The sequence below is a fragment of the Strigops habroptila genome, chromosome 8 (assembly GCF_004027225.2).
Source record: "Strigops habroptila isolate Jane chromosome 8, bStrHab1.2.pri, whole genome shotgun sequence".
NCBI lineage: Eukaryota > Metazoa > Chordata > Aves > Psittaciformes > Psittacidae > Strigops > Strigops habroptila.
Window position 1 is genome coordinate 30,305,804 of NC_044284.2, and position 26,075 is coordinate 30,331,878.

The 26,075-nt window shown below is 46.5% G+C and overlaps 1 protein-coding gene across 7 annotated transcripts in view; it reads right to left on the minus strand.

The window, feature by feature from the left end:
• The window catches only part of TNIK (TRAF2 and NCK interacting kinase), a 161,807-nt gene that overhangs the window by 129,187 nt on the left and 6,545 nt on the right, over nucleotides 1-26,075 (minus strand). For all 7 annotated transcript variants that reach the window (XM_030495360.1, XM_030495366.1, XM_030495365.1 and 4 more), the window contains exon 2: nucleotides 4,195-4,260. In XM_030495360.1, coding sequence (XP_030351220.1) covers nucleotides 4,195-4,260 — 66 coding nt within the window. The remainder of the gene's footprint in view (nucleotides 1-4,194; nucleotides 4,261-26,075) is intronic.

Below are 26,075 nucleotides of genomic sequence, written 5' to 3' on the forward strand. Positions count from 1 at the left end.
GCTTGCAATAAAATCCTGCTATGGTGACACTGTGCACAGACCGGCATGTGAATGCCCATGGCTAAGCAGGTCCAAACCCACTAGGGGATTGCTGTGATTTTTAACATACTCAGTGCACAATAAGCAGCATGCTGCATGTCTTCCCCTAGCTTGGTAACCATCTGCTGGAAAGGTATTTCTGAGTAACCTTGTGTCCTTTTACTCTAAACCCCAATATTCACTGGTGTTTGACACACTGGCAGTTGTGGCCCTGATTTACTCAGGCAATCTAAGCATACACAGTATTTTAAGGACTTCTTGCTTGCTTTCTAATGCAAAGTAGAGATAAGCAGTAATAATAATGTTCTGTAACATAAAACCAGCATTTCCTCACACTTTAGATAACGCTCTAAAGGGTCTTAGTGATTTTTGTGCTTACAGTTTTGCTTTCAGCTATTAGGTACCTGCTAAAAAAAAAATGAGGCAATGGCTCAATTCCCTAAGTCCAACTCACTGTATTCTTGTTAGTCATTTCTTTAAACACTTTAAAAAAAAAAGAATCCAAGGACACAAAAATCCACTACTGCAACAATGTCTGGCACAGGAGCTAGCAAGCTCTCAGCCTTTTATCAAAACCAGTTTACAATCTGTAACATTAGATGCAGGATTATTAGAAAATAAAGAAAAGCTTCCGATTCAATTAGAGAGATAAACCATCACCAGTGCAGCCCTCATTAAAATAAAAATCAAGCTGTTCACAAGAGATTGTTAAGCATCAAACAAGGAACGTTATTACTCTCTGCAATTATCTGCGGTGAAGAGGTTGTGGTTGGGGTTAGAGGAGAGAGAGCAGAGCAGGTCACTGCTGAGGGCTCCTACAGCATTCAGGTATCACTGGGGTATGGCCAGAGCTGGGAAGCACCAAAGTTATGTTTTAACCTGCAGTCCTGAGCAAAGAAAAGCCTTTACCTGAAAATACAGAGATGAGTCTGAACAAGCTACCTCTGCCTCTGGAGCACAAGCCTCAGAGAACAAGGCTTTGACTTACAGAAGCACTGTGAACCACCTTGAAAGGGATCTTCAAATCATGGCCCAGAAAGCAGGATCAAAGAAATTTGTGCAACGAGCTTCATCCCAGTGCCCGTGCTTCAGCAGAGGGTGCGCTCCCTTTGGGAGCTCTCAATGCGCACCAGACTTGGCCAATAAGTCTCTTCTCCTACAAGCAAGGAGCAGGCATGTGCTGTGGCAGGGCTCCCCACCCTCTCCAACACAGCAGTCCTGACGTTGGCTCCACGAACCACTGCTCTCTGATTGCTCCTGTTACTGCAGTACTACCAGACACTTCCCAGGCTCCCCACCCTGTTGGGCTGTGGTATCATTCAGCCACCAAAGCGACACAACCGCACACTTTATCCCATGGGATCATTGGGAGGTTTGTGCCTCATGCATGCCCCTCCAGGTCCGGGGCAGGCCAGGTTACCACCAGGACTCCTGTAGTCTCCAATGCAAATATGGCCATGCAGCAGTTATGGAGCTGGCTGCTAAGTCAGGTTTTCTGAGGCAGTCTTGCAGCACACAAACAGGATGCTCTCCTCTGCCTGGAATAAGCATCTTACTTCTGCCTCTTCCCAACAGAAGAGTTGATCCTCCTGCTTCAGAGAGGGACCAGCAAAGGGGAGGTGATGCTCAGCCAGTGACCACACGTGGCAGAGAGGGCAGGGGTTGGACCTACAAAGCTTGGGCTAAGAAGCCAGCACCACAACAAATTATGCTTCCCACATCTAAAAATATGACAAGAGGCACACACAGTTTCTAAGAGGACAGCAGTGGCGCACCTCAGGTACCACCAGCACAGGGGAGTGGGTCACCATTCCTGAAGGTATTTAAAAAACGTGCAGATGTGGTGCTTAGTGACATGGTTTAGTGGTGGACTTGGCAGTGTTGGATTAAAGGTTGGTGACGGACTTGATGATCTTAAAGATCTTTTCCAACCTAAACAATTCTATGAATACCCCAGCCCCACCTGAGATGGGTTTGAAACGGCAGTGGAACAACCATTTAATTACAGATGACACTGCTCCTAGGTATGGACCACTTTTAAAGGCTGTTTTAGAAGGGAGACAGAAGGTCTGTGTGTCTTGAAAGTTGATCCATTTGTTTTGCTGCAAGAGATAAATACAGCGGTGGTATCTGGAGGAAAAGAATCGCAGAGATCTTATTTCCGCCCTGGGTTTTAGGGTGGGACACCATAAACAGTTATGTATGCTTTTTATCAAAGTCTCCTTTTGTTTATAGAGCGGGTGCTACTCCAACACTTCAGCTTAAGGGAGCTCTGAAGTCAGTCTTAGCCCGAACTCATACCTCAATACTTACTAATTTGGTTTGGACAGCAGCATTTCCCCCTCCACCCCCATCACCATCCCGTCTGGCATCGGCATCAAGTGAATCACACCAAGGACAATCCGATTGCTCCAGCAAGTTAAAAACAGTTAAGAGGAAGATTTTTTTCCTACACAGCAGGAGAAAAATGGAACACAGATGCACTCACCTCCCAGAAAGCCTGTACTTGGGGTATTTCTGGGTGGTTTTTCCCCACTTTAAGGTAACACACAGGCACACCAGAAGAATCAGAGCAAGAGGAAACCCGATCAGCAGAGCCATACAACTGCCAGTGCCAGCAACAGCTAGCTTATTTCCCTTTTCTGATCTCCACAAAAACATGATGCTTTCAAAAGGCTGTTAAAGGCGCATAGTTTCCACTGATTGTTAGAAATATGCACCAGTTAAAATTAGGTCACCCTCTACCATTATTTTAGCAGCTGAGAAAAGAAACAGTTCAGAAGGGAGCTCTCATGACAAGGAGCGTACCATGGAAAACCAACAAGTACCAGAGGGGAAGGTTCCCTGGAATATAACCTTGAGAAGAACAGTTTTAGGTGGTTTGGTTTCCCAGGGCTTGGTTTGGTTTTTGTTTCTTTGTTTGGGGTTTTTTGGTTGGTTGGTTGGGTTTTTTTCTCCTTTGTTTTTGGTTGGTTTTGTTTCTTGTTTTTTAAACTTATTCCAGTTCAAATATTCACATATTTAAAACTCCAGAAGTTCCAGTTCATCTTCAGTGCACCTCAATCCCTCTATCTTCATACTGAGGGGATTGGCCTACAGCAGCAGGATGATTGGGAAACCAGAATTCAGAACTAATATTTACTGACAAGTAGCTTTTTAAGCACCCTTCTCTTCAGCAGGAGCAGCTTGCTGTCTTTTGACATGACAGGCAAGAGCTGTAGCTCCAAAGTAACAGAGTAAGGGCATATGAATATACTCTTTAGTCAAACAATAATATATAGGCATGACAGGTAAACGGGATCTCTGTGTGCACACACATGCACAAGTACACTGGTATGCAGAACTTGTGCCCATGTATACAGAAGTTTTGGAGAATGGGGCCTGGGGGAGCTATTGTCTCCTAGCAGACTCAAGTATTTGGCAAATTCCTCATGCAACTGTGCTCAGAACCATCTCCCCACCATATATTAAGTGCAGATAAACCCAGACTTTGAAATAATTCAATCCCTCCCCAACTTGACAGGAAACATCCACAAAAAGACCCCACCAAGACAACAAATCCTTAAAGTCTGGACATTTTAAATATTCTTGTAAATAAGTTAATGGGTTTGAAATTCTGTTCTCCATGGTCCCCTTGCTGTTCTCCTTGGGAGATCTGCTTCCAGGTGTTTATGGAAATTTAAAGCAAGCCTACTGACTGTTGTGTTTTTAATCCTGCAGCAGGTTTCTGTGGGTGGAAAGGGTGGCAGCCAGCCCACGTGTGAGCAGAGCACCAGACTGTAGCAAACTCATTTGGCAGCCTATTGCAGCTGTAAACCTCAGCTTTTAGAAGAGATCAAGATTTATCTATTAAAGCACAGACTTTTCACTCCCTCCTCATCATGCAATCAATAAAAAGCATGGGAGAAGGGGGGAGGGAGAAAAAAGAAAAAGCTATTTATTTTTTGTGACAGTTTCAGAACTAATATGAATTGCTTATTATAAAAGAGCTCTGTGTGCTACACGGTGCTTGCACACAAGACCAAACAGCCGGAGTTCAGCAAGGCTTCTTGTCAGGCCTGAAACAGGTCAAACCCAACCAAGACAATGTGCTAAGATGCTTCATGTTCAACATGTAACCAAGGCAAACAGGATGACTTCAGGCGAAGCCCTTACCTTATATACCTGCCCATAGGTACCATTGCCAACAAGCTCTACCAGTTCAAAGATTCCTGCAGGATCCTAAGAGAAAAGGAAGAAAAAAGAAATTAAATGCTCAGTGTGTTTTAAATGCAATAGCAATTATCTGCTATTAAAACTTAAGTTTTCTTATGCATCAGCTTTGGAATAAAACAAGCTAACAGGCAGGATGTCACTTCTGACCTCAAACCAGAATTTTCCAGGTATAATCCCGGGGTCAGCAGCATTAGTGTTACTTGGCCTAAATGTCATTTTTGGTTTGGTGCATTCTGGCTTTTAACATTCTGGTTTATCAACCAAGATGAGCAGATTTAGGACAGTGCTACACAAGGACACAGTGATTTGGAAGGTGGCACTGAAGCACCACTACCCACGCCCCAGCCCCCTCTGCCCAGCATGTGCCCAGCTAGAGGAAGGGCAGGCACGCACAAGTGCACACACATGTGGAAGCCAGAGCACACCCATTGGCACAGTTAAATGACCGTACAAGCAGAGAGGTACAAGGAAGGGTGGGGACAGAATAAACCAGTGCTGCTATTTTCTCCTCTAGGTGGCTTTTCCCCTTTCAAAAGCTTTATTCAGACGACTCTTCTCCTCCTCCTTTTCCGGTACCCATCGTTCCAATTTCAGATAGTGCAATCCCCCTGGAAGCCGGCAGATGCAGAGGCATGACAGCACCCCAGGGGTCTGTGGACCCACCACCCACAGCATGGGTGGCCCTGGCTCCCACCATCCACCCATCATCCCTAGTGGATTTTGAGTCCCTTGAGCTATCGAATGACTTGGCATGCCAGTGAGCAAAGGGCTGCCAGCTACGATCTGAGAGGCTGCAGGCGGGTCAAGTAATGGCTCCAAGAGGCGAAGGAGGATCAGCCAGCAGCACTCCTCAGGAGACAGGAGAGGGACACCCACCACCACGCTACGGACATAGAGAGATGTTTCATTCATTACAGAGCCCGCATCAGCTTAAGATGACTTCTGGGTTCAAAAGTGAAACACTGGCTCTTTGGGAGCAGCTGAGGAGCAAGGTTCAACATACTAATAATGATGCAAGTAAATTAATCCAAGTCTTGATGTGACTGAGGCAGCTTTCCGCCCAGCCCAGGACATGCACTGCCACATACCTGCCAGGGTTCAGCACACCTCTGCAGCAGGGTCACTGCAACCCCTCTGATCACCTTGTGCGTTTAGAAATGCCACATCCCGCTTCTGCCTGTTCCTCCATCACATGCGCAGCTTCCCCAGGCTGCCATGTGGGCAGCCCCAGAGAGCTCCAAGGGTGGCAGCTCAGCCTTTGGTGGGACCATCTGCAGCAGAGGGGGGGGGAGCTGTGCTGGAGAAGGTTTGGAGACCACTGAGGGCACATCTGCCCTGATACAAATACACCCCAACTAACCTTCAGCCGGACACTTGGGCACCACAGGTGAAGCTGCGGCACAACAGGTTTCTAGCATGTGACATCCAGCTGCTGGCTTTACTGATTTGGTACCAGGCAGGGAAATGCCACGGATGGATGGGAAAGGGAACCGGTGGTACACTGGACTTCCATGCTGGGCAAGAAAGGGAGGGAAAACATGGCAGCAGCTGTTTATTCCTTAAGTTTCTTTCCTAAGGGTTGTTCTCTGCAGTGCTGAAACAACTCTGAAAGAGGCTTTTCCAGTGCTACAAGTATATCTATTTTTGAATACTCACTAGGAGATTAAGGGAGAAGAAAGCTGTGCCTAGGGCAGATGATCAGGAGGTTTGGAGAAACATCCAGGGATGCAGCTGGCCATTTCTGATAAAAAGAACTCCTCTTTGCAATGTGTTTCCAACCGCCTTCCACAAAGCCTCAAACCAAAGAGTTCCCCCTCCCACCATTCTCACTCCTCTAACGCATGCAAACGTTAGCTGTGGTGCGGCTCTATTAGGTTTATCTGAGTCTACCCATCACCTGGTTGTACACCTGCCAGCCTCATGCCTGTCTCCCCTGACACCATTTGCTTTGGCCAGGGCAGCTCGCGCACAAGGAGGGCTTTCCCCCACCGCTCCCACCAACCACAGCTCCTGCTCCAGCTCCCACGTGCAGAGCAATTTCTCTGCTACATGTCCCCCTCCACCCTGTTTTCTCTCTGCATTTTTCCAGAAGTATCGCCAAGGTAATTGGGCATCGGTGCAGTGCTGAGTGACACTTCTCCCCTGACTGCTGGCACGAGCAGCCCCACCTCAGCACAGCCATGGCAACATGCTGGGAACACCAGCAACGCGCCGTCAGCGACCAAAGCCATGCTGCCCTCCTCGGCCTTGCTCCTTCCCATGCAGCAGGCAGCTGAAGAGGCAACGCTTCTCCCCAACAGCTACTGTTAGTGCCCAGGAGTCATGTGCCATTAATGGCCTTCCAGAGCACACACAGCAGAGGATGGGGGGAGTGGGCAGGGGGGATACCCCTCTTCCCACTAGTCTCCCCTGGACCAGTTCCTACAGAGAAGAGCTTTGCACTTCAATAGCTGCTGGGGAATGGGGAATAGGTTATCCCTGGTACCTTGTGCCCCTGAAAGCCCCAGCTCAGATGCTTCAGGAGGGTACCAGAGAGCAGTGGCCACAGCTCAGGCAGGCTGGAGTGAGCAGCAAGAGAAGAAAACACGGAGGCACGCTGCATGGACGCTTTCATGTTAGCCAGGGGAAAAGAAATCCACCCTGCAGAGCTCTGACTAGGGACCAATCCAGGCCAAGCAGGGAGTAATCTCAGACCAAATATAGCCTGTGCTGCAGATCAGGGCTCACGGCAGCATGCTGTGCTGCACTTGGCTGGGGGTGGCCTCAAAGCTCATTACACACAGCTGCTTCCAGCCTAGTGCTACCACCTTCTGCTGGTGCCCTCTTCCCCATCGAAGACAGACAGGCAGTCAGTGAGGCTGCAACCCTCCTCCTGCAACCCTCCACAGCAGCCTCCTCTTCCCACACCCAGACTGCCTCCACGAATACTACTGATTTTATTTTTTTTACTGAAAACATAAGAACTAAATAAATAGCCCACAAATAAAAGGGGTAAAAAAATGAGGAAAAGAAGATATACTTTTTAAAATGGGGGAAAAGAACCAATATTTAAGACAAACCACCGTAATTTTCAGCTCTATATTAGCTTCACGCAGAAAAGGATTTGTACGGTTGTAGTAGCATAGGGCTCCACCAAGAGCCTTTATACCAAGGTAGGGTCCTTTGCTCCTCCCTGCCCAAACAAAGGAGATGAGCAGAACAGCAGGCAGGAGCAAGAGCAGACATAAAATCGAGCACCAGCCGGGGCTGTGTCAGCAGACCCTGACCCCCATGCACCTCAGCAAGGCAGGGCTGATTTCAGACCACATTAGCTCCAAGCACTAGAAATTAAAACCTCGCCCTGGGTCCATAGGGGCCAGCAGCACCCACTGCCCCCACGCCAGCTCCAGGAGAGGCAGCCCCCCAAACCCAGGCAGGGGCCACAGAGCCGCAGTGATGCTGAGGATCATTTGCACATCACCCACTACCAGCTACTCCTGTTTCAGGCCTGCAGCAATGCACAGCTAGACCATTTCCTGCTAAGGAAAGAAGGAGTTTATTTTTAGTTTAAAAAGTAAGCTTTGCAGGCTCAGCGCCCCGCTCCCAGAAGAGACCAGCTGCAGTTTTCTCCATAGGAAGATGCCACTGGCCCCAGCACAGCCACTTGCCCCCCCGGCACACAAAGCCTCGTTGAGGAGGAGATACTCAGGATTTGTGCCAGAAGACAGCGGAGCAAACTCAGGCACAGCGCTCTTCACAAAGCAACAGAACACTCAACAAGAGCATCTTTCAGTTGCTCATGGGATGGGAAATGCTTTATAGTGGCACCAGAGGCAAGGGCTGTGCAGACCCAGTGGTCCTCCAACCAGGGACAGGCTGGCACCCAAGCTCTCCTGTGCTGGGATCTGACCCTGCTTCCACAGCTGCAGCCAGAAGAGGCTCAAATTCAAGAGGGAAATTGTTATGCTCCTCACCCACCTCCCAGGAAAATCAGTGGTACTAAAGCCTTGGTGGCTAAGAGCAGTCTGAGATGCAGAACAAGGCAAGAGCATCATTTTTTCCAGCAATATCATGGGGGAGGGGAGGAGGGAGTCCACTTTATTTCAATAAACAGTATATTTAAAACCGCTGCATTATCAGAAAAGGGACTTCTGTACATAGATGATAAAGCAGGATGCATCCAAATTTCAGCAACAAAACACACATCCTTTTTGAAGGGCTTATCAGCGTGGAGCACGCAGCAGCAGGGCTCACAGCAGAACGCCCCTGGTTAAACCGCTCGCTCCGTCTAACCCAGACCCCAGCAGAACTAAAGCTGAAAGACTTCCTCACTTACACTGTGACGTCTCAACAAGTCCAGGACACAAAAGAGCCAACACTTCGCTTGAGGTGACCATTTAGAGAGTAATAGCCACATCCAGGGCTGTCAGCTAAGGTTTGAGGGCTGCAGATGTCTATCAGTGTTGGCTATGGTGACCACTGAGTTAGTCAATCACCAGTTCACAGGTCACCATTTAGATGTCCTTAAATATAGCCATGCAGACGCCCACAAACAAAAGGAGCATTTATACAGAGTCTGTACACCAAACTTGCTTGTTTTCCTTCAAGAAGTCCCATTTTTCTCCCTTCTAGCCCACACAAAACGTATGTAACAGAAACATGAGGAGACAGCGGAGAGATGCTCGGAGGGAACAGAGGGGCACACCAATTAAACCACGATTGCTGTGAATGCATTGGAGGGGAAATGGGAGATCAGAGCCTCTATAATCATTGTGCACTTAGTCCCCCAACTCTGAGCAGCTAATGACAACTTCCAGCCAAAAATCATGGAGATAACCGGTCATTAAGCAAATGTTATAACCCTAGAGAAGGAAAATGCACTGTTAACTGGAGGCAGCACGCAGTTATGGGTCAGTAACAGAGGAGCATCCCCAGGCACTAGTTAGCTGAAGCAACTTCATGACACTGGAAGAGCTTTTTTTAATCTTCACTAAGAATAAAGCCTGAGAACTAATGTTCCCAAACATCAGGTTTTTACGAGCCTCTGCCTTACAGCTCCATAATAAAACAGCCTCAACAGGAGACCCCATTAAACTGATCAGGCATCCTCAAGAACCAAAGGAGGCTTACAAAGCCATTTACTCATGACCCTCAATACCAGACCCAGTTAGCTCCATCTGTGTGCAGGTGCCTCTGCTTAGACAAGTCCTGGCGGTCAAAAGGAGAGATTTTGGCACTGGGGAGAACCAAGGGGTCATTCTTCCCAAAGAGCTGGCTCTTATAAATTAATGGTAGTGCCATGGCCTGCAGACAGCATGGGAGAGCTGTAATCCCACCTAGCATCACACACCTTGGCATGACAACAATGGGCAGCACTCTCCACACAAGCAGTGTCTTGAGATCTATTGTAAATATGCGACTGCCTGGAAAAAGCCGAGTCTTCTAACCCCACCAAACTCCAAACAGGAGAGGAAGATCATTAAATTAGAGTGTGAGAAAGGCTTTGCGAGGAATGAAGAAGAGACAAAGCCCTTCACCAGTACAGCTCAATACATAAAATTGTCACTGGGGTAATGTATTTCTAATTATGCAAAACGTCACTATGAGGACCAAGTATGAGGATCAAGCCTTTAGTTCTCATACTACATACTTGTCTAGGTTCTTTTTCCCAAGGCCAAATGTCCAAGCTAGGCCATACTCTGGGAAGCCATCCTTCATGTTAGCAAAGTCAAAAGCTCTGTATGCAGCCATACGTATCTCCCAAGCATCAGGACCCAAGCAACCTCAAGCTCTATCAAGTCAACTGCTATTCTTTCTGAAGGCACATCAAGTCGCCCATTCTGCCATACTTTTTACACTGCCTTCTACAGCAGGAATTGAAGCACTTGTACGATTTGACAAAATGAGGTCCAGATCTCCTTGGGGAAGGTACCCCAAATAGCATGTAGTTCGGAGAAAAACTGAGGGGTTTAAAGGGTACTTGATGATATAGTTGCTTTCTAGTAATCAACTAGTTGTCTCCATCTCCAAGGCATTTCTGGTTAACAGCCCTGTAATATGAAGATGGACTGCACAAGCCAGGAGAGGATTGCTAAGACAGCCACAAAGTAGGAAGGCAGAAGCCAAAGCAACAAAATATTGATCCAGTTACCAGAAACTTCCATAAAAAGAGATTGGGGACATTACTTTTCTGAGCTTCAAACACTGCCTTCCCATCACACAGACATAGCCCTAAGCCTGCTCATTAATTAAAGCAGTGCAAAAAAGCACTCAACAGGCTGCACAGGTATTTTTGAGATATTTTGCTTCAGTTATAAACCAAGTAATGAAGCAGAACCATGCTGGACTACTAGGTGTTATTCAGCCCTCACGGGGATTGCTTCATCTCATGTCTTCTCCTCCTAGCTTTGTACTTTTCCCCTCCTTCGCCCACCCATCCAGAGACTCACAAGACAAGCTATCATCAATGCCATCTACCACTGCACCTCCTGCCTACTCAAGCAATACAAGCTGCTCTACTTGGAAGAGTAATAAGGAACTCACTGAGGGTTTTGTTTTCATTTTGAAGAAGCAGTTTGTCCTCCCTCACCCCCAAACACCCAGCTCTGTATCTTAAACGAAGATGTTAGTCAAGAAACAACACTCCTATATAGCATAAGAGAAACTGTTGTCAAGGCTAAGTTATTAACAGAAGAAAAAATTCTCCACTTGACAGCTGAGAGAAGCCTGTTTACAAATCTATTTGAACCAATCCTCTTCAGCAGCTCTCGAGGAGCCATTCCTCCAGCCCCTACTGAGAGCCATCTCCCTTTCCTAAACCATACATCAGCCCTCCCAGGTCTCTCTAGCTTCTCACTGCAGTAAAGCTCCAGTCGCCACACGTGCACCTCTTTCCTTTCCAAAATGTTCAGACCTGCCAACAGTTGGCAGCAGCAAAATTAAATGAGAACTAATCACCACACTGGGCTTTTCAGTCAATAAAGCTGGACTACTTCTTCAACTATTATCAGTTCAATTTAAGAGCTAAGTGTGGATTTGTAGCCACCAGCAAGCAAAGGTATAGCCAACACCACGACTGAAAGAAGTAAGAAATTCCCCATGTACATATGCAGTCCAGTCCCACTCGGTCCTGCTGAGGCCAAACCACTAACACTACAATATATTGACTATTCCAGATTTCCTGCTCATGGATTAGCATTTGCACACACAAAATTAGAGTCATCTGACCTGGTTTCTCCTTCCTACCATGTCAACGGAAAAAGCAGCCATTCTGTACATTGTCCACAAATAAAAAACATGGGAGCTCCAAGCCAGTAAGGAACACGTACAGACCTGGAATAAAGATTGCTTTTTTCTTGCATTTGTACCACTGCAAACAGTGGGTCCCACAGCTCAAGATGCTGCACTGATACAGGACAACCATGACTATGCGGACATATACAAAGCTAACCTTCGCCCAACAGGGCCCACTGGAGCAGCCCATTCTAAGGAAAAGCCATCCACCAGCTACACACACTAATCAAAACAAGAAGGGTCCAAGCCACCTCTCCATTCCTTCAAAAGCCTGACCTAAGCATCACTAGCAACAAGGTGACTCCATCTCATCCTGATGTCACTCAACCAAGAGGCGATGAGCTTCAACTTGAAGCTAATGGAGATCAACATCTGGAGCCCATGAGTCTCACCATGGTAAAATGATGCTGACTGAGATATTCAATAACCCTTAAGACAATACAATTCTACTTATTCTTCATTTGAAGTTGGACTTCCTCCAAATCAGACAATCCTCTCTCATTTTTAAAGCTCTACAGCACATCCTGTAGATCCCCAGGACAGACTCCACTAATTGTTTGCAGTTGTATGATAAGCCCTCCTTCCAGTTCACAGAAGACTGCTCCTCTAGAAGAGTTAGAAGTCAATCAGTCCAGAAGCACCAGCAAGAGCACTACTGCTAAGTGAACTCTGAGGTTTTCCATGCGGCGTTAGATGAATGCAGCCTCAGTACAATCAGCCACTTCAACATATGTCTAATTCAAGCACACAACTTCAACGGGACAATATATAAAAGGCTTGGCTAAGCTCAGTGTCTCTAAAAAGCAACAGTGCCAATTATAAATCATATCTATAGTCCCCAGAAGATCTAAAGCCACTACTAGTATTGTACCACACTTCTTCGGATGCAGACATCAATTGGAGCACAGCAGCTGGACACTCTCCTCACTGAAGTCACTTATCTGCAATTTTGGACCAATAAGGTACTATTCCTAAATGTTTAGATCTCGTCCCTCTGAGAAATAAAGCGTTTCACCTTGGCCAGCAAATGTTTGTATCAACCTGAAATTGCTACCTACTAGTAAATGCTGTCAAAGGGTTATGGGGTCTCAGAGGAGCTGGTTTAATTACTTACCAAAGCAGCTGTTTCAGGAGCTACAGCTTCTTAACATACCACTCCTAGAGTCGCACTCTGAAAAGCAAGGTTGCTGCCAAGCTTACACCAGAAGCAGAGAGCCATCCCTCGCATCCAGGAGAAAATAAAACTCAAGTCTCCAACAGCAGGTCACGTTTGCGGTTTCATCTGTGGATATGTGGAGGGGTAACAGTTCACAAGCCAGTTTGCACCTTTACAAGTCACTGCAGACTGGACATCTCAGCTTCTGAAGCCCTCTCAGGAGACTGCTGAGGTCTGCCATCTGTGATTGCTTTTGTCAAGAAAATACAGCCTTGCTCCATCCTTGTAGTGAGAGCTGTGGCTAGAGCAATACCTTAAAATGGGAGAACGTCTCACTTCCAGATGCATTTAACAGCCAAAAAAAAAAAGAAATTTAAATCTATCTTAACACCCTCTGCTTTTTAAAATCAGGGTGGCTTTGCACCTGTACGTCAGTTTTTAAGTCATGGTTGAGGACATGGGCTAAGCCAACCAGGGAAAAGCTGACAGGGATAAAAGACTAGTGTCGTTGTAGCACCAACCACCTATAATCTACAGCCTTCCACAGCAGAGACCTGTGCAACAACCATCGTACAGGCTCAGTAGGTATGCATGCACGCCAAGGAGACTTAAAGCCAAGTGAGAGAGGAGAAGTCATCTGGGCCAGAGCTGTGACCATTCACATCCACCCAACAGCAGCAGATGAGCATCACAGCCAAAGATACCGCACCTGCAAAGACTTCATCTTGTGGAGCAGCTGGGAACCCTTTATGCCATCTTAACAGGTCTTAAGAGAGGCAAAATGGGAGGAGGGCTTTGCTCATCAGAAATCACTACATCCCAGTTTAAAGTGATTGCCATTACTTTTTAATATTTTGCAGAAAACGAGGCAGAGTGCCTACAAACATGTCTGGAGGAACATCACCTCCCTACTGGATTCAGGTGAGTTTCTCACACCAGTCTAATTTTCACAGATCATCTGGAGACAGAATTATCTGATGGTTTAGTGCTTTTCAAAGAGTTTACCCACAGCCCGTCACTTGCCATCAGCTTCTCACACTTGGCTCTGTAAGGGCTGGTTAGCAGAAGAGAATCAGATAACTCCCTAGTACCAACAGTTTCCAAAAAGGACAATATGGGGAGCAGATCACATCAAATTATTAAGCATTCAACTAGTTGGAGAACACTGCAAGACAGACTGTAAAAAAACCAAAACACAACTATACTCAACAAGTTCCCAAAACCATGCATTATAAACACATTTTTACATGGAGTTGTCTTGACAAAGCAGTGAAATTATTTAAAAGAATATCACAAATATGTTAATTTGCGTGTTTCACATCTGGACCTTTCTCACCCAAGAGTTAACAAGTTGCAGGGAAGGGGGAGGGAAGGTTTCTCACCTTTTTCCTACATTTCACAGGCTGCCTCTATTAATGACAGACTGTGGGGAGTTTGAAGGTTTGGTCTTGACAGACACTCACTTAAGCTGGGGAGAAAACAAGGTCCCACAGCAAAAAGCAAGCTCCTGCCTAATGTGTGCCAAAAAAATATGTAAAAAGGCCTGAAAGTCAGGGACAATCCACAGTTGCTGAAATGATTTGCAAGAATTTTTTTGCCACGTCATAAAGTATTTCCCATAGCAAGACTTCTGCATTTCTTGGTGGCTTCTTACACTGCGAATCACTCTTGTACATTCGCGGAGATGCTTTTTATTTCAAATCCCAATGCTCCAAATTACAAACATTGCAGGGGTATGGCACAGATTATTTAGTTTATTTCATTTGATTACACATTACAATAGCGTTATAGCTAAGACAAAGTGGAGGGACCTTTCTCACACAGGCATCCTAGGAAGATGAAAAGCTGGTTTTGCTTTGCAAGTCACCCTGATGCCCCATAAATCCAACCACCACCTTTTGCTTTACGGCATCAGTTGAGCTCCCTGTCAAATTACAGCCCCATGACACCTCCCTGCCTTGGGAGCTCTCTGCTGGCTCCGGTCCCTGCAGCCAGCCGTGACATTCTGTGGCCTCTGCCTAGCTAGAGCTCCATTTTTTCATTAGCTCACACAAGCAAGCTGGAAACATTAACACAACAGGCACACAGCAGCAAAGCAAGCCCTGCAAGACCGCAGGTACCAGCCTGCTGAGGGCCAGTACAAAACAGGAAAACAAAACAGGCGGGGAAGTCCATAATACATATATTTTCAACAGAGAAATTCAACCCAGCAGCAGACCAAGCTCTCCAGCACGCACACAGTGCCCCAGGAGCCCAGCATCAACTGCTTGTCCATCTCGCCCCTTCCCATGGTCCTTCCCCAATCTTAGGCACGGGGCAGCCCTTCAGGTGCACGTTCTCCAACCCAAGAGAGAAAACTGCGCATCCCCAGGCAGGATTTGGCCCACAGTCATAAGTTCTGAGATCAATCATGTGGGTGCAAGGATGTGAAAAGGGGATGGGAAACATTCATAACTACTTCTAAATTAATTGCTGTTATTGTTATTTGATTTGCTAAACTCTCCGGGGCTAGGTTTTATTTTAGAAAACTATGAACATATCAGATTAATCAACTTAAAATAAATGGGCTTGATTTATTTATTTTTGCTGTATCTACTCCTCTTTAAGCCTGGCAAGTCACTGCATTCTTTCCATCCAGTGAAAGAAAAAGAACAGCGGTTTTGCTTTATTGTTATTTTAAAGGAACCTCTACAAAGCTTGAGAGTTCTGCAAGTTGAAATCATGGCAAAGGCATGTTGTAAAAGAGGACAAGTGCAAGGCTGGAGCTCATTTCCATGTGCTGCAGACACAGGCTCTGTGCTGGAAGCCCAGCAAGGGAGTCTCACCACACAGTCCAAGCAAATCATATCTACTCCCCAACATCTTAGACATCCAGAGGGTTGAAAGATACCCTACCTCACAGCAAAGCCTGATGAGCAAGCAACAGGGGCCATTCCAGTGCAAGACACCCAGTCCCAGCCACACTACTTGCAGAAAAGTCCTGCCAGCAAGGGAGAAGCTTCATCTCCTCTAGCCTGTTTTCACTGCTTTTAAATCCTCTGGAAGTTGGGTCAGCATCCTTCCTCCCTCCTAATACCCTTCCCTCAGCTTCAGCAACACAGCAATGCCTCTGCCAGCAAATTAAAAAGCCCTCGCATATATTATACTAAAGAAAATTAATCCTGTGTTCCACAGAATATTAAGTGGATTACATCCACAGCCTCAAAGGAGAAAAACATTGATTTCCATGTATCTTGTGCTATTATTTACCCCTATTATTTTTTCTACAAGCCTAACATTAGTAATGATAGTTTCCTGTTATTGCGCGCAGAGCTCAACTAGCTCAACAGACCACGCAACGAGATCAAGAGTGGGATCTGCCAGTGGCCATGAGGAAGATCAAACCACTGTTGCACTGCTGCTGCACAGGACAATGTTCAACAAAGCCAGCTTCATTTTTTTGGATGACTTCATGGCAGGATCACTCCCGAACATCCATATCTCCTTGTAAAGGTAACAGAATAGCACAGATCCTTTAAAAGAAAACTGCTAACATGCTATGAAACGTGCCATTAAACTAGACCCAGCAGACACGGAGAGATGGACATTTCTGACCCCTGGGGAATCATGGGGCAAGAACAACAACAACAAAAACCTGAGGTGCCTGATCTCATACCCAGACCCCCCAGCTGAAGGGGAATACCATCTCCCCAGAGTGATCCCTGCCATGCATGGGACCATCAGCTCTCCACCCGTGGGCACTGCAGCCACCACCAGCACCCTTCCTAAACACCCTCACCAGCACAGGAAGCACAGCTCTCTGTTCCCTGCACACTGGGTAACCATTCAAACCATTGTGAAGTGCCACCAGCTGACACTAGTTCTACACAGTCTTTGCAGAGGTGTTAATGACTCCAAAGCACAAGACTCAGATAAGCAGCTTTAATACCATTTAAATGCTCACCATTAGGAGACACTGGGAGAGCTTGCAAGGGCCACACTCTCAGAGGGAGGCATATCCCTTGAAGCTGCTGCTCATGTGGGAGGAGTGTATATTACTCAGCATGGAGTAAGCAAGATCAAAGCCACTCCAAAAGGATGCAACCCACTGACAGCGATGCAAACTCAGCCCAAGCTTTTCTGAATATTTCACGAGCAGGCTGATGAGTTTAAAAGGCCAAAACGAGAGTTTTGATGATGCTGCACAAAGTAAGGAAGGAAAGAAAAAGAAACCTCAGGATACGTGCTTCTTTCTAGACACAACACATAACCAAGAACTCAGCCCCGGCTTGATACATGGAGAGATTCATACTTTCCATTGACATCGTGCTGGCCTGTACAGAGAAGAGGAACACAACTTTTCAGCTGTAATTCCCAGGCTTCATCCCCTTTTTTAAAGTTCCTAGAATAATTTGAATTCTACACAAATGTCAGAGCTGATAAGAAAAGCCTTATCGGATGAAGTAACTTACAGCTTCCAATGTGGGGAAGACAAAGAGCTAAAGGCTACAGAAACAGATAAGGGTGCCCATAACCAGAAATCAAATCCATGCAAGAGTTTCACCAACACCACACTCTCTCAGAAAGTAAAATAAATAGCACAACACCTCTGCCAGGAGACCCTAAATCCTGAGAGAGCCGTCTGCAGCATGCAGCATCACCTCATTCCACCCAGCTGCACCTCTTCTGGTCAGAGGGGACAGCAGCTGCAGCAGTTTTATTGTAAGCCAACTGTGGTGTGTGCTCAGCTGAGCTCCCGTCCATCTTACAGCCCCAGGCTACAGCAACGAAGACAAATTACTATGAGACCAAGACGCCTTTGTAATCCTTCTTCTCTGAAGACCTGATGTATTGGGAAGTAATCTCTCATTACACTGGGAAACCAGATCAGCTATTAATGTTTGCCCAGACTGCAAGTGCTCTAAAGCCAGGACAGACTTTTCGGTCGGGGTGACACCACATATTATGCTACTACAGTTCACACTGTGAGAAAATTCAGAGTTCTGCAACTGGATTCACCAAGAACTCAAACATTCAGGCCTAAAGTTAACCCTGTTACCTTCAGCATCTATCCCAGGGCGCAAACAAACCCCAGCACCATGTCTCGCCATTGCCGGAGATCCGGATTGTTCATACTCGGTAGTACTGAAACTCGTGACAGGCTGCTGGCAGCACAGTTGCACCTTGCATTCCCCATATTACTTACTTTAAAAGAGAGATACAGGATGCAATCCTCACTCCTGAGTCCTTCTAAGAACTCTTACCCATTGGGTATTGTTATTATTATCTTGACATCTGATTTACCTCCCAAAATTGACACCTGCAAGTTATTTCCCCTCCTTCTTGTCCCAAACCTCACTCTAAATTGGCAAGTATACAAGAAAAGCATTTATTCAAAGGAATTTGCTCATCAAGTCTTGCAGACACCAAAACCACAGGTTATCTAATCTTAGGAGAGCAGAGTTTAATGGCTACAGCACAGGATGAGAGGCCAGAGGGTTTGACTTCTACTCTCAACTCTGCCAGGACTGCATCGATTGTAAGTGAATCTAGGGAAGATGCTTGACCCTTCCTCACCTTAATTTCCCCTGCTGTGAGACTACCCTAGCATTCCTTTCCTCACAGGGGATCTTATCTATAAACTCTTCATTAGCATCTGAAGAGAGTTACGCATTTCCGGATGTGTATGTAAAGCAAAGTATGAGAGTGTGGAAGCAGCACTGGCCACAGAGCCTGGAGACACATCCTCTTCAGTGTATTGAGGCAAACTGAACCACATCACGCTCCACATCTGTGCTCAGAGAAACATTTTAATTCTTTCCGTGTACAGGGAAGAAAGAAATCCAACAATTTCTCTCTTCTTGAGAAAGCTCAGAGGAAAGATGAAATTCTGGGTCTCTAAGTCAAGAAAAATCATGCAAGATTCTTCTAACAAGTACTGAGATACCCCACCACCTCTAGCTAGTCACATGCAGAATTACCACACAGGCAACACCACCACAAAACCAAACAACCTTCCTTTTCACCCTTGCTCTGGATGCCACCGAGTGGCAGAACCGGACCAATCAGAAGAAAAACTAGAAGTCTGCTCTTACTGTCCTGCAAAAACTGGATTTTGGAGGTGGGGAAAATCCAGACCCAACACAGATCCTCCCACAGATAAGACCAGAGCCCAACTCATGGAGCCTTGCTTACAGCAGAGCTTCTGCTTGGCTTTGCCCTGGCAATACAGCCTTTGACAGAGGAGGCACTCCAAGCAAGGGTGCAGAAAGGGCTGCTTCTGGTGTTAAACAGAAACTTCCACTTGGAAAACAACTGAATATTAACAACCAATGTAATATTTTAGCTCTTTTGGAAAGGAAGGAAAATCACCCCATCTGGACATGTTCCCATCTTTCTCAGTTGCCTCAGCTAACCGTGTAAGTAGGTCACATCAACTGCACCAATGCCAGCAGCAGTCACTGCACCAGCATGGCAGCAAGACCTTTGCTCCTAAGATGAGTCCACAAACCTCCTGCTTCCTCCTGAGTGGCAAAAAAAAACCCAGTGCAGTGAAAGACAGGTATGTCCACATGGAACAGAAAGGTCTCAGAGGAGCAGCTGGCCCAAGAACTTGAAGAAAGAAAAGAAAAAAAAGCTCACCCCTTTTAAAAAGAGAAGAGAAAAATGTCCTGTTGTTCTGTAATTAAAGGAAAGCAGAAGAGGTTTTATGGACTCATTGAGAAACAGAGGGTGAGCATTAGAAAGCACATTTCAGTATTTCATGATCACAAGGTAAGCTGCTTGCATAATACTGACAAAGAACATAAATGGTGATATCACAAGGCAGTTATGAAACTTGGGTTTTAAATGCTGAATAACAATAACACAGTAATTAAGTCTCATAAGTTATTCCCCCCTCCCCTGAATTGCAGAGTAGGTGCTGCAACCTTCCACTGAGGTGTGACTCTCTGGCAAGGTGCGCACTGACAGATGCCCCCTGCTCCCACCACCTTGCAGAACCAAGGATCCATCCCACCCCACAGCCTCATCACTAGTCACATCACTTCTTCAGACCTACCCTACGGAGGCTTCAAGATCACACCGAGGGAGAGGCTCTGAACCTGTGAGGAGCAGGGAATGAGGGAATAAACCTGAATAACTGCACTTTGCAAGTTAACTCCTAAACCCTGAACAAACTTCTGAGCCTTCCTCCCCAGTGGTTTCTGATATGAGCATGTGCTCTTGCGAATTGCTCCAGTGTGACCAGGACACCCGGTCTCCCCTACAACACACAATATAGAGCAGCAAAACGTCATGAAAATCAAGGGCAAACGAGCACAGAAGACAGTCCCTCCCCCTACCACCACTTCTATTTTTAGGCAGCCAGATTAGCTTGGAGCAGTTTTATTCATTTCTGATAATGAGCAGGGCTCTTGCATCTTCTCTTGAGGACATTTCCTCTGTGCAGGCACTCTGCTTTACGCCAGCAGCATGGCAGAGGTCACATCAACCAGCACAAGCAAAACCACAACCACGCCTTCTTGTGAAAGGGTCTTGAGGAAGCGACTCCAGCTTTGAACTTATGCCTCATCTCCCTTGTTAATCAGACTGGTTTGGGTTTTTTTGGGAAGGATGGTCTGTCCATCCACAAGGCATCCCTCCCTCTGAACCACATGATCTGCCTATTCAAAAGTGTAATGCTTTTTACTCCACCCACTTCTCAAAGGATGTGAGCTGGTCCACCTTGGAGACACAGGTCTCCATGGAAAGAACATTTGGCCTTCTCAGGTCTGAACATGCAGGAGACGTGATGGAGGGGCAGCCCAGCCATCCTTGTAGTACTCTATCCCAGCACAAAAACCACAACTCCACTCATGGCAAAGACACTATGGCCCTCTCAGGGCACTGCCAGGTCTGAGGGCCAGTCAGGAGATCACCCCAGGAGTAGATGGCACCTGGGATGTGTAGAAGATTTGGGTTCCTTTGTGCTGGCAGTTTCTTTTCAGGAAGAGATGTTCCTCCACCCCTCAGAGGTCTACTCCTAAGGTACTACTCCTAAGGTACTACACATCAATTTCCTGCAATGTACGTTCATTGTCCTTTAGGTGCTTCAGATCGCCTTGACAGCAACATCTGTGTGCAAAGCTTTCCTCCTTCAGGTCCACCCCTTCTCATCTCTTCAAGCCTCAACCTTCCTCCAAAGCCCTTCACCACCACGCTCCTATCTCCTCGAGGGCCACGCCAGTGCTGCAAAGGCAGCAGGATCTGGTTGTTCAGGCTGGACGGCAAACAGGCAAGTACAGAGGGCAAGACACACCTTGTAGAAGCAGATGGCAGAAGTGAGGGACAGGGGAGGTAGACAGCCCAAAAAATGAAAGCATGGCAGAAGCAGCCCAGGTATCTCCAGCTGCTGTGCTGCATCACTTGGGGAAGAAAGAAGGTGAGGCTTCACATATTGTTCAGCCTGGAGAAGTGAAGGCTCTGGCGAGACCTTAGAGCAGCTTCCAGTGCCTAAAGGGGCCTGCAAGAAATCTTGAAAGGGACTTTTTACAAGAGCCTGTAGTGACAGGACAAGGGGGAATGGCTTTAAGCTGGAAGAGGGTAGGTTTAGATTAGATATTAGGAAAAAGTTCTTCACTGTGAGGGTGGTGAGGCGCTGGCACAGGTTGCCCTGAGAAGCTGTGGCTGCTCCATCCCTGGCAGTGTTCAAGGCCAGGTTGGAAAGGGCTTTGAGCAACCTGGTCAGTGGAAGGTGTCCCTGCCCATGGCAGGGGGCTTGGAACTAGGTGATCTTTAAGGCCCCTTCCAACCCAAACCATTCTATGATTCTATGCAATTTATCACCACTTTTTCTTCTGAAATTTCAATAAAATACTTGGAGTCTATTTGCCCTTTGGATTATAACCTTTCCGGAAGGCTTCCCCACCTCCCCCTCCCCATACTTTTCTACAATGATGAGATCTAGGAACAAAATATTGCCCTCTCAGCTCCTAAACTTCACAGGAATTCACAACTGCAGACAAAATCATCAGGCTTTTGACAAGTTAGAAACCCTTTCCCAGGAGCAAGGTGTCCCTCTGCCGTACCTTCCTCTTACCCCTCTGCTACGTGAAAGGGCAGAGAAGAGCATGCCTGGGCACCAACCCCCAGGCTGAGCCCAGGAGCTACTCCGCCTATCTCTTCTTGGTGAGCTCCTGCCCCTGGTCACAACCACCTTCAAACCAGATTCTTGCTTTCTGTGGATTGCAAAATCTCATTTATTAAGGAAAAACACTAGTTCAACATAAGGAAGCATTTATGACAGCAAGTAGATGATTAACAAGGGAGTGCTCGTCAGTGGCTACAGGAACACCACAGGTTCCTTATAGCCATAAAAACCTTCTCATCCTGCACCCATTTGGCAGAGGTGAGGAGTTCATGGAGAGATTGTGCCTGGCAGAACGATCACTGCAGGACATGACACAGCCACAGCTCTTCGCCTCTCTCTCCCCCCCAGCCCCCAAACTCCTAACTGCAAGTCTCCAGCCCAGGTCTCCCCATCAGTAGCACCCAGGGACCTTCCCACCAAGGATCTTGTTCCTACCTTTGGGCTCTCCCATCAGCCAGGCTGACCCCAAGACCTCCCTCCCCACGCTAAGCCCTTGCCAGGCAGCCTTTGCAAAGATAGCCATGGCTTTGCACACTTGCCACACAACTTCATGCCTACCCACCTCCCTCCCACTAGCGGGCAGCTGAGCCGTCTGGCAGGAAGGAGAGCTATCAATATTCCCATGCTCGGGCAGCATCACGTCAGCACAGAAGGCTGGGGAGGAGAGGTACAAGGTGCATCGTGTGGCAATTTTAAACCAAGGCCAAAGAAGCAGTATTTCTGCTCACGGCCTTTGCCTTTTCATGCTAGAGTCCCCCAGAGCCAAGTAAAGGTGCTTCAGCACTCTTATGTATCACCTATTTTTAGGCAACAATAACCTGAACACCCTTCTTCATCCTCGTTTTTATATCGCACAATGAAGAAGTTACCAGGATTTGGCACTTTCTCCGTAACAGGCCATCATTAACAAGTGACTCATTATATTGCAGCATGAGTCATCTTGGCAGAGGTCACCACCATAAGTGACAACTAGTCTTCAATTATTTCCTTCAAGTTGAATTAAAGGTATATTGTTATGCTAATTCTACATCTGCTCCATCTTATCTTTCCATCCACTGTCTCCAGAGCAACCTGGCATTTCACCTCATGGCCCAAACTACCTCTGGGAAGAACTCTTCCACTGCGGTGTAGTTATAAGTCATCTCAAAACATGGGGATAGAAATGGGAAAGCTTCTGGATGGGTTTTCAGCTATGGCATCTAATAGGCAAAGCAGCTTTCCACCCCTTCTCCCACTGCTGCTCCACAGGGACAACAAGTTGCTGTCCCTGCCACCTTCCTGCTCTCTTCACACTTTATCATGACAACTTTCCAAGGATCTGGGGCTTGCCCAGTGCTCAATAACAACCACGTTCAGGCTGCCAAACCATATCATCACCTCCAAGCGCAGGTACAAAGCCTAACAAACAAAATCCCTTCGAACTACATCCAGCAACACACAAACAATTGAAGAAACTACTACAAACCATGAGCAGGACAGGTTAAAAAAGGAGGCTTTTTCAGCCATTTCATAGCCAAGCAATCCCACACTCCAAGAAGCCTCCAGGCTCTCCCCTGATTCCTGCTCCCTTCACCTAACCCCACACAACATACCAATCACAGCTCTCAACCAGTGAACCAGGAGAAGACAGCATCCCTGTCAGGGCCCAGCATGGTCATGGCAGGGCACGTGGCTCAGGGAACACAGTTTTGCCCATTAGAAAACATGGCCATTACCAGCCTGATCACCAGTGGAGCACTCTCTGTTTGTATTTATAGCAGTCAAGCACAGTCACACTGGCTGTAAGGTTCACTTTGAAGAGCATCAGTAAACTGCTCTCACTACTGGAATCCCATTTAGCCATTACAGACTCTTCAGCCATACTAAGACACTGATCCCCACAAAATAGCAATAGGAAGAACAGAGTCACTGCACTATTTACTGAAGCTAATCAATACATAAAGGCTGAAGATTTATTGCAGTGAAGACAGCCTGTCTGCATCGCCAGAAAATGCATTTAAATCCTGTTTAATTTTGTTGCCTGGCCTCTGGTTTTGCTCCAAGAACACAGTTTCCTTGCATGCCCTTGCACATCTTTCTTTCCTCCCAAAATGGTGGTATCTGCAAACACAACGAACACCTACCATGAGTATTCAGTGGGAGGATATAACACAAAACCCACAAGTTTAAGGGCAATGTCCCTTCCTTTTCAGATTTCATGTGCAGTAACAGGCCTATAGGTAATTCAGTATCTCCTACATAAGTAAGGAGCTTGGAAAATTTTGGCCTATGTTTTGAAGGTCTATGTGCCAGGTACAGCACCACAGGCTGTACCTTTCATAGGCACACATTAGCCCACATGCTGTCCTACTCCACTCAAGAGGGAACAGTTAGATCCACATTTTTAATATATATGTATATGCTATGTATATTATATTCTATACATATATAAATAAAAGAACTTTGCAAGCACCTCCATAAAACACAGCATATCTGACTTGCTGCATTTTGGGGGTGAACACCTGCAAAGCTGAGACACCACTTGGGAATCACGACTAGTGATCCACAACTGAGGAGATCCTACAGACTGCACCTATGTTTGTTCTCCAGTCTCATCTCAGTTCATGCTTTGGGGAGCAGAAGCATGGTAAGCAATAACCAGCAGGCTTAGTGCTCCTGGAACACCAGCATCAGAAGGACCACCAGCTAGCTACCTGGTAAATGCAGTTGTTGTGGGCACTGTATATATATGGCCCAAAGCGAAATACATCTAAGAAAGATGGCAGTGAGGTAGGGAGGAGATCTGTACCTTCACTTTTGCCAGTTTATCTCAAAATCACACTAAGCTTTTATGCTTGTGTACAAAAGAGAAAGGAAAAGGCAAATACATGCTGATCTACAGGGAGATTTCTATTGTTGCCTGGACATCAAACAGCACCCAATTAGTCCTGCAAGAATGTGACCCACAAATTATGAAAATAAATGCCTCCAAAGCTTTGATCTCTTGTCTTTCTGTAGCATGCTACAGCGGTTATTAGGCACATTTTATTAGATTCAAGCTGTGCGATCTCTTCCTCGGGAAAGGCTCTACCGCCTCCAATGCATCCTCAAGTCTCCATCCTGCAGATTAAGGTCATGGTCCCAAACAGTCACTTCTGCCATGCACCAAACACATGACTCAGCTGGCAGTAGGCTTTTTCCTGCTGAGTTTCAAAATTATGAGCAAAGAGAATATTTATAAGGAAGGGGGGAAGAAGTGTCAGCCACCTAAATTAAATTTGATTCCCTGTTACTTTATAAAGAAATATCCATCCTAGGCAACATCCCTGGCTTCTTAAAAGTGTTGCTTTCAGAACAATTCACTTCTTTTTTACACTGTGAAATGCCACTGTGGGAGAAAGCAAGCAAAAACTGTAACAAAAGGCTTCACGCACTCTGAAGCTGAAAAACCACACATGCATTCACGTGAACAGAAACCCATCCACCCACCCTCGCTGCAGCAACAGCGCTTAAAACCAAGAGGATGTTAAACTCTTATTGCTAAGGCTTTACTCAGAAGCACAACTCACTGTTCACAGCCTGCTGCACAAACTAAGCAGCTACTGCGCTTGCCAGAGGCCACAGTTGTTTTCAGCCTGAGCGTGTATGTAGGAAGGATGGGAGCACATCAACCGCTCAGATCTCACTTACAGGCAAGAGGGTGGTGTTTGCACGAAGCCATTAACATCTAATGGGGTTTCTGTAGCAGAGAAGGGTTGGTTATCTGCAGCAGAGCAAAGTGCATGCCTTCTGCTGCACTTGGGGTAACTCTGTAGCTGAGCACAGGGCAGTACACACAGTTTGCTCACTTATTATGGAAGGAGGAAATGTCAGTTCTCAGCCACGCAAGACGCATCTGGATACTCCAGGACTGCCTGCCTGATTACAATCACCCATTATTTACCACGAACACACAACCTTGAACTTTTGGCAAGCGCTGCAGAAAATTAACACGGAAAAGCAACATTCTTGATCAAAGGGGAGTAAGGTTTTCTGATTTGCCATTACAAAACAAAATCGGGCGTGCAGAGAGACATAACCAAGTTCCAACTTCTTATCAGTGTTTTCCAACCTTGGTGGGTTTTCCTCTCTTTTCACTAACAAGCCATTGCAGGAGCAACCCAGGGCTGAGGCCCTACATGCTGAGCATCCTCAGCCCTCTGTGGGAAGGGAATGCTTGGCCTCTTGCAGGGAAAAAAACACTGTGGAGGGGGAACAGAGAAGGGGAGTCTCTGCTTCCCAAGGACCATGTTTCTTAGACAATCC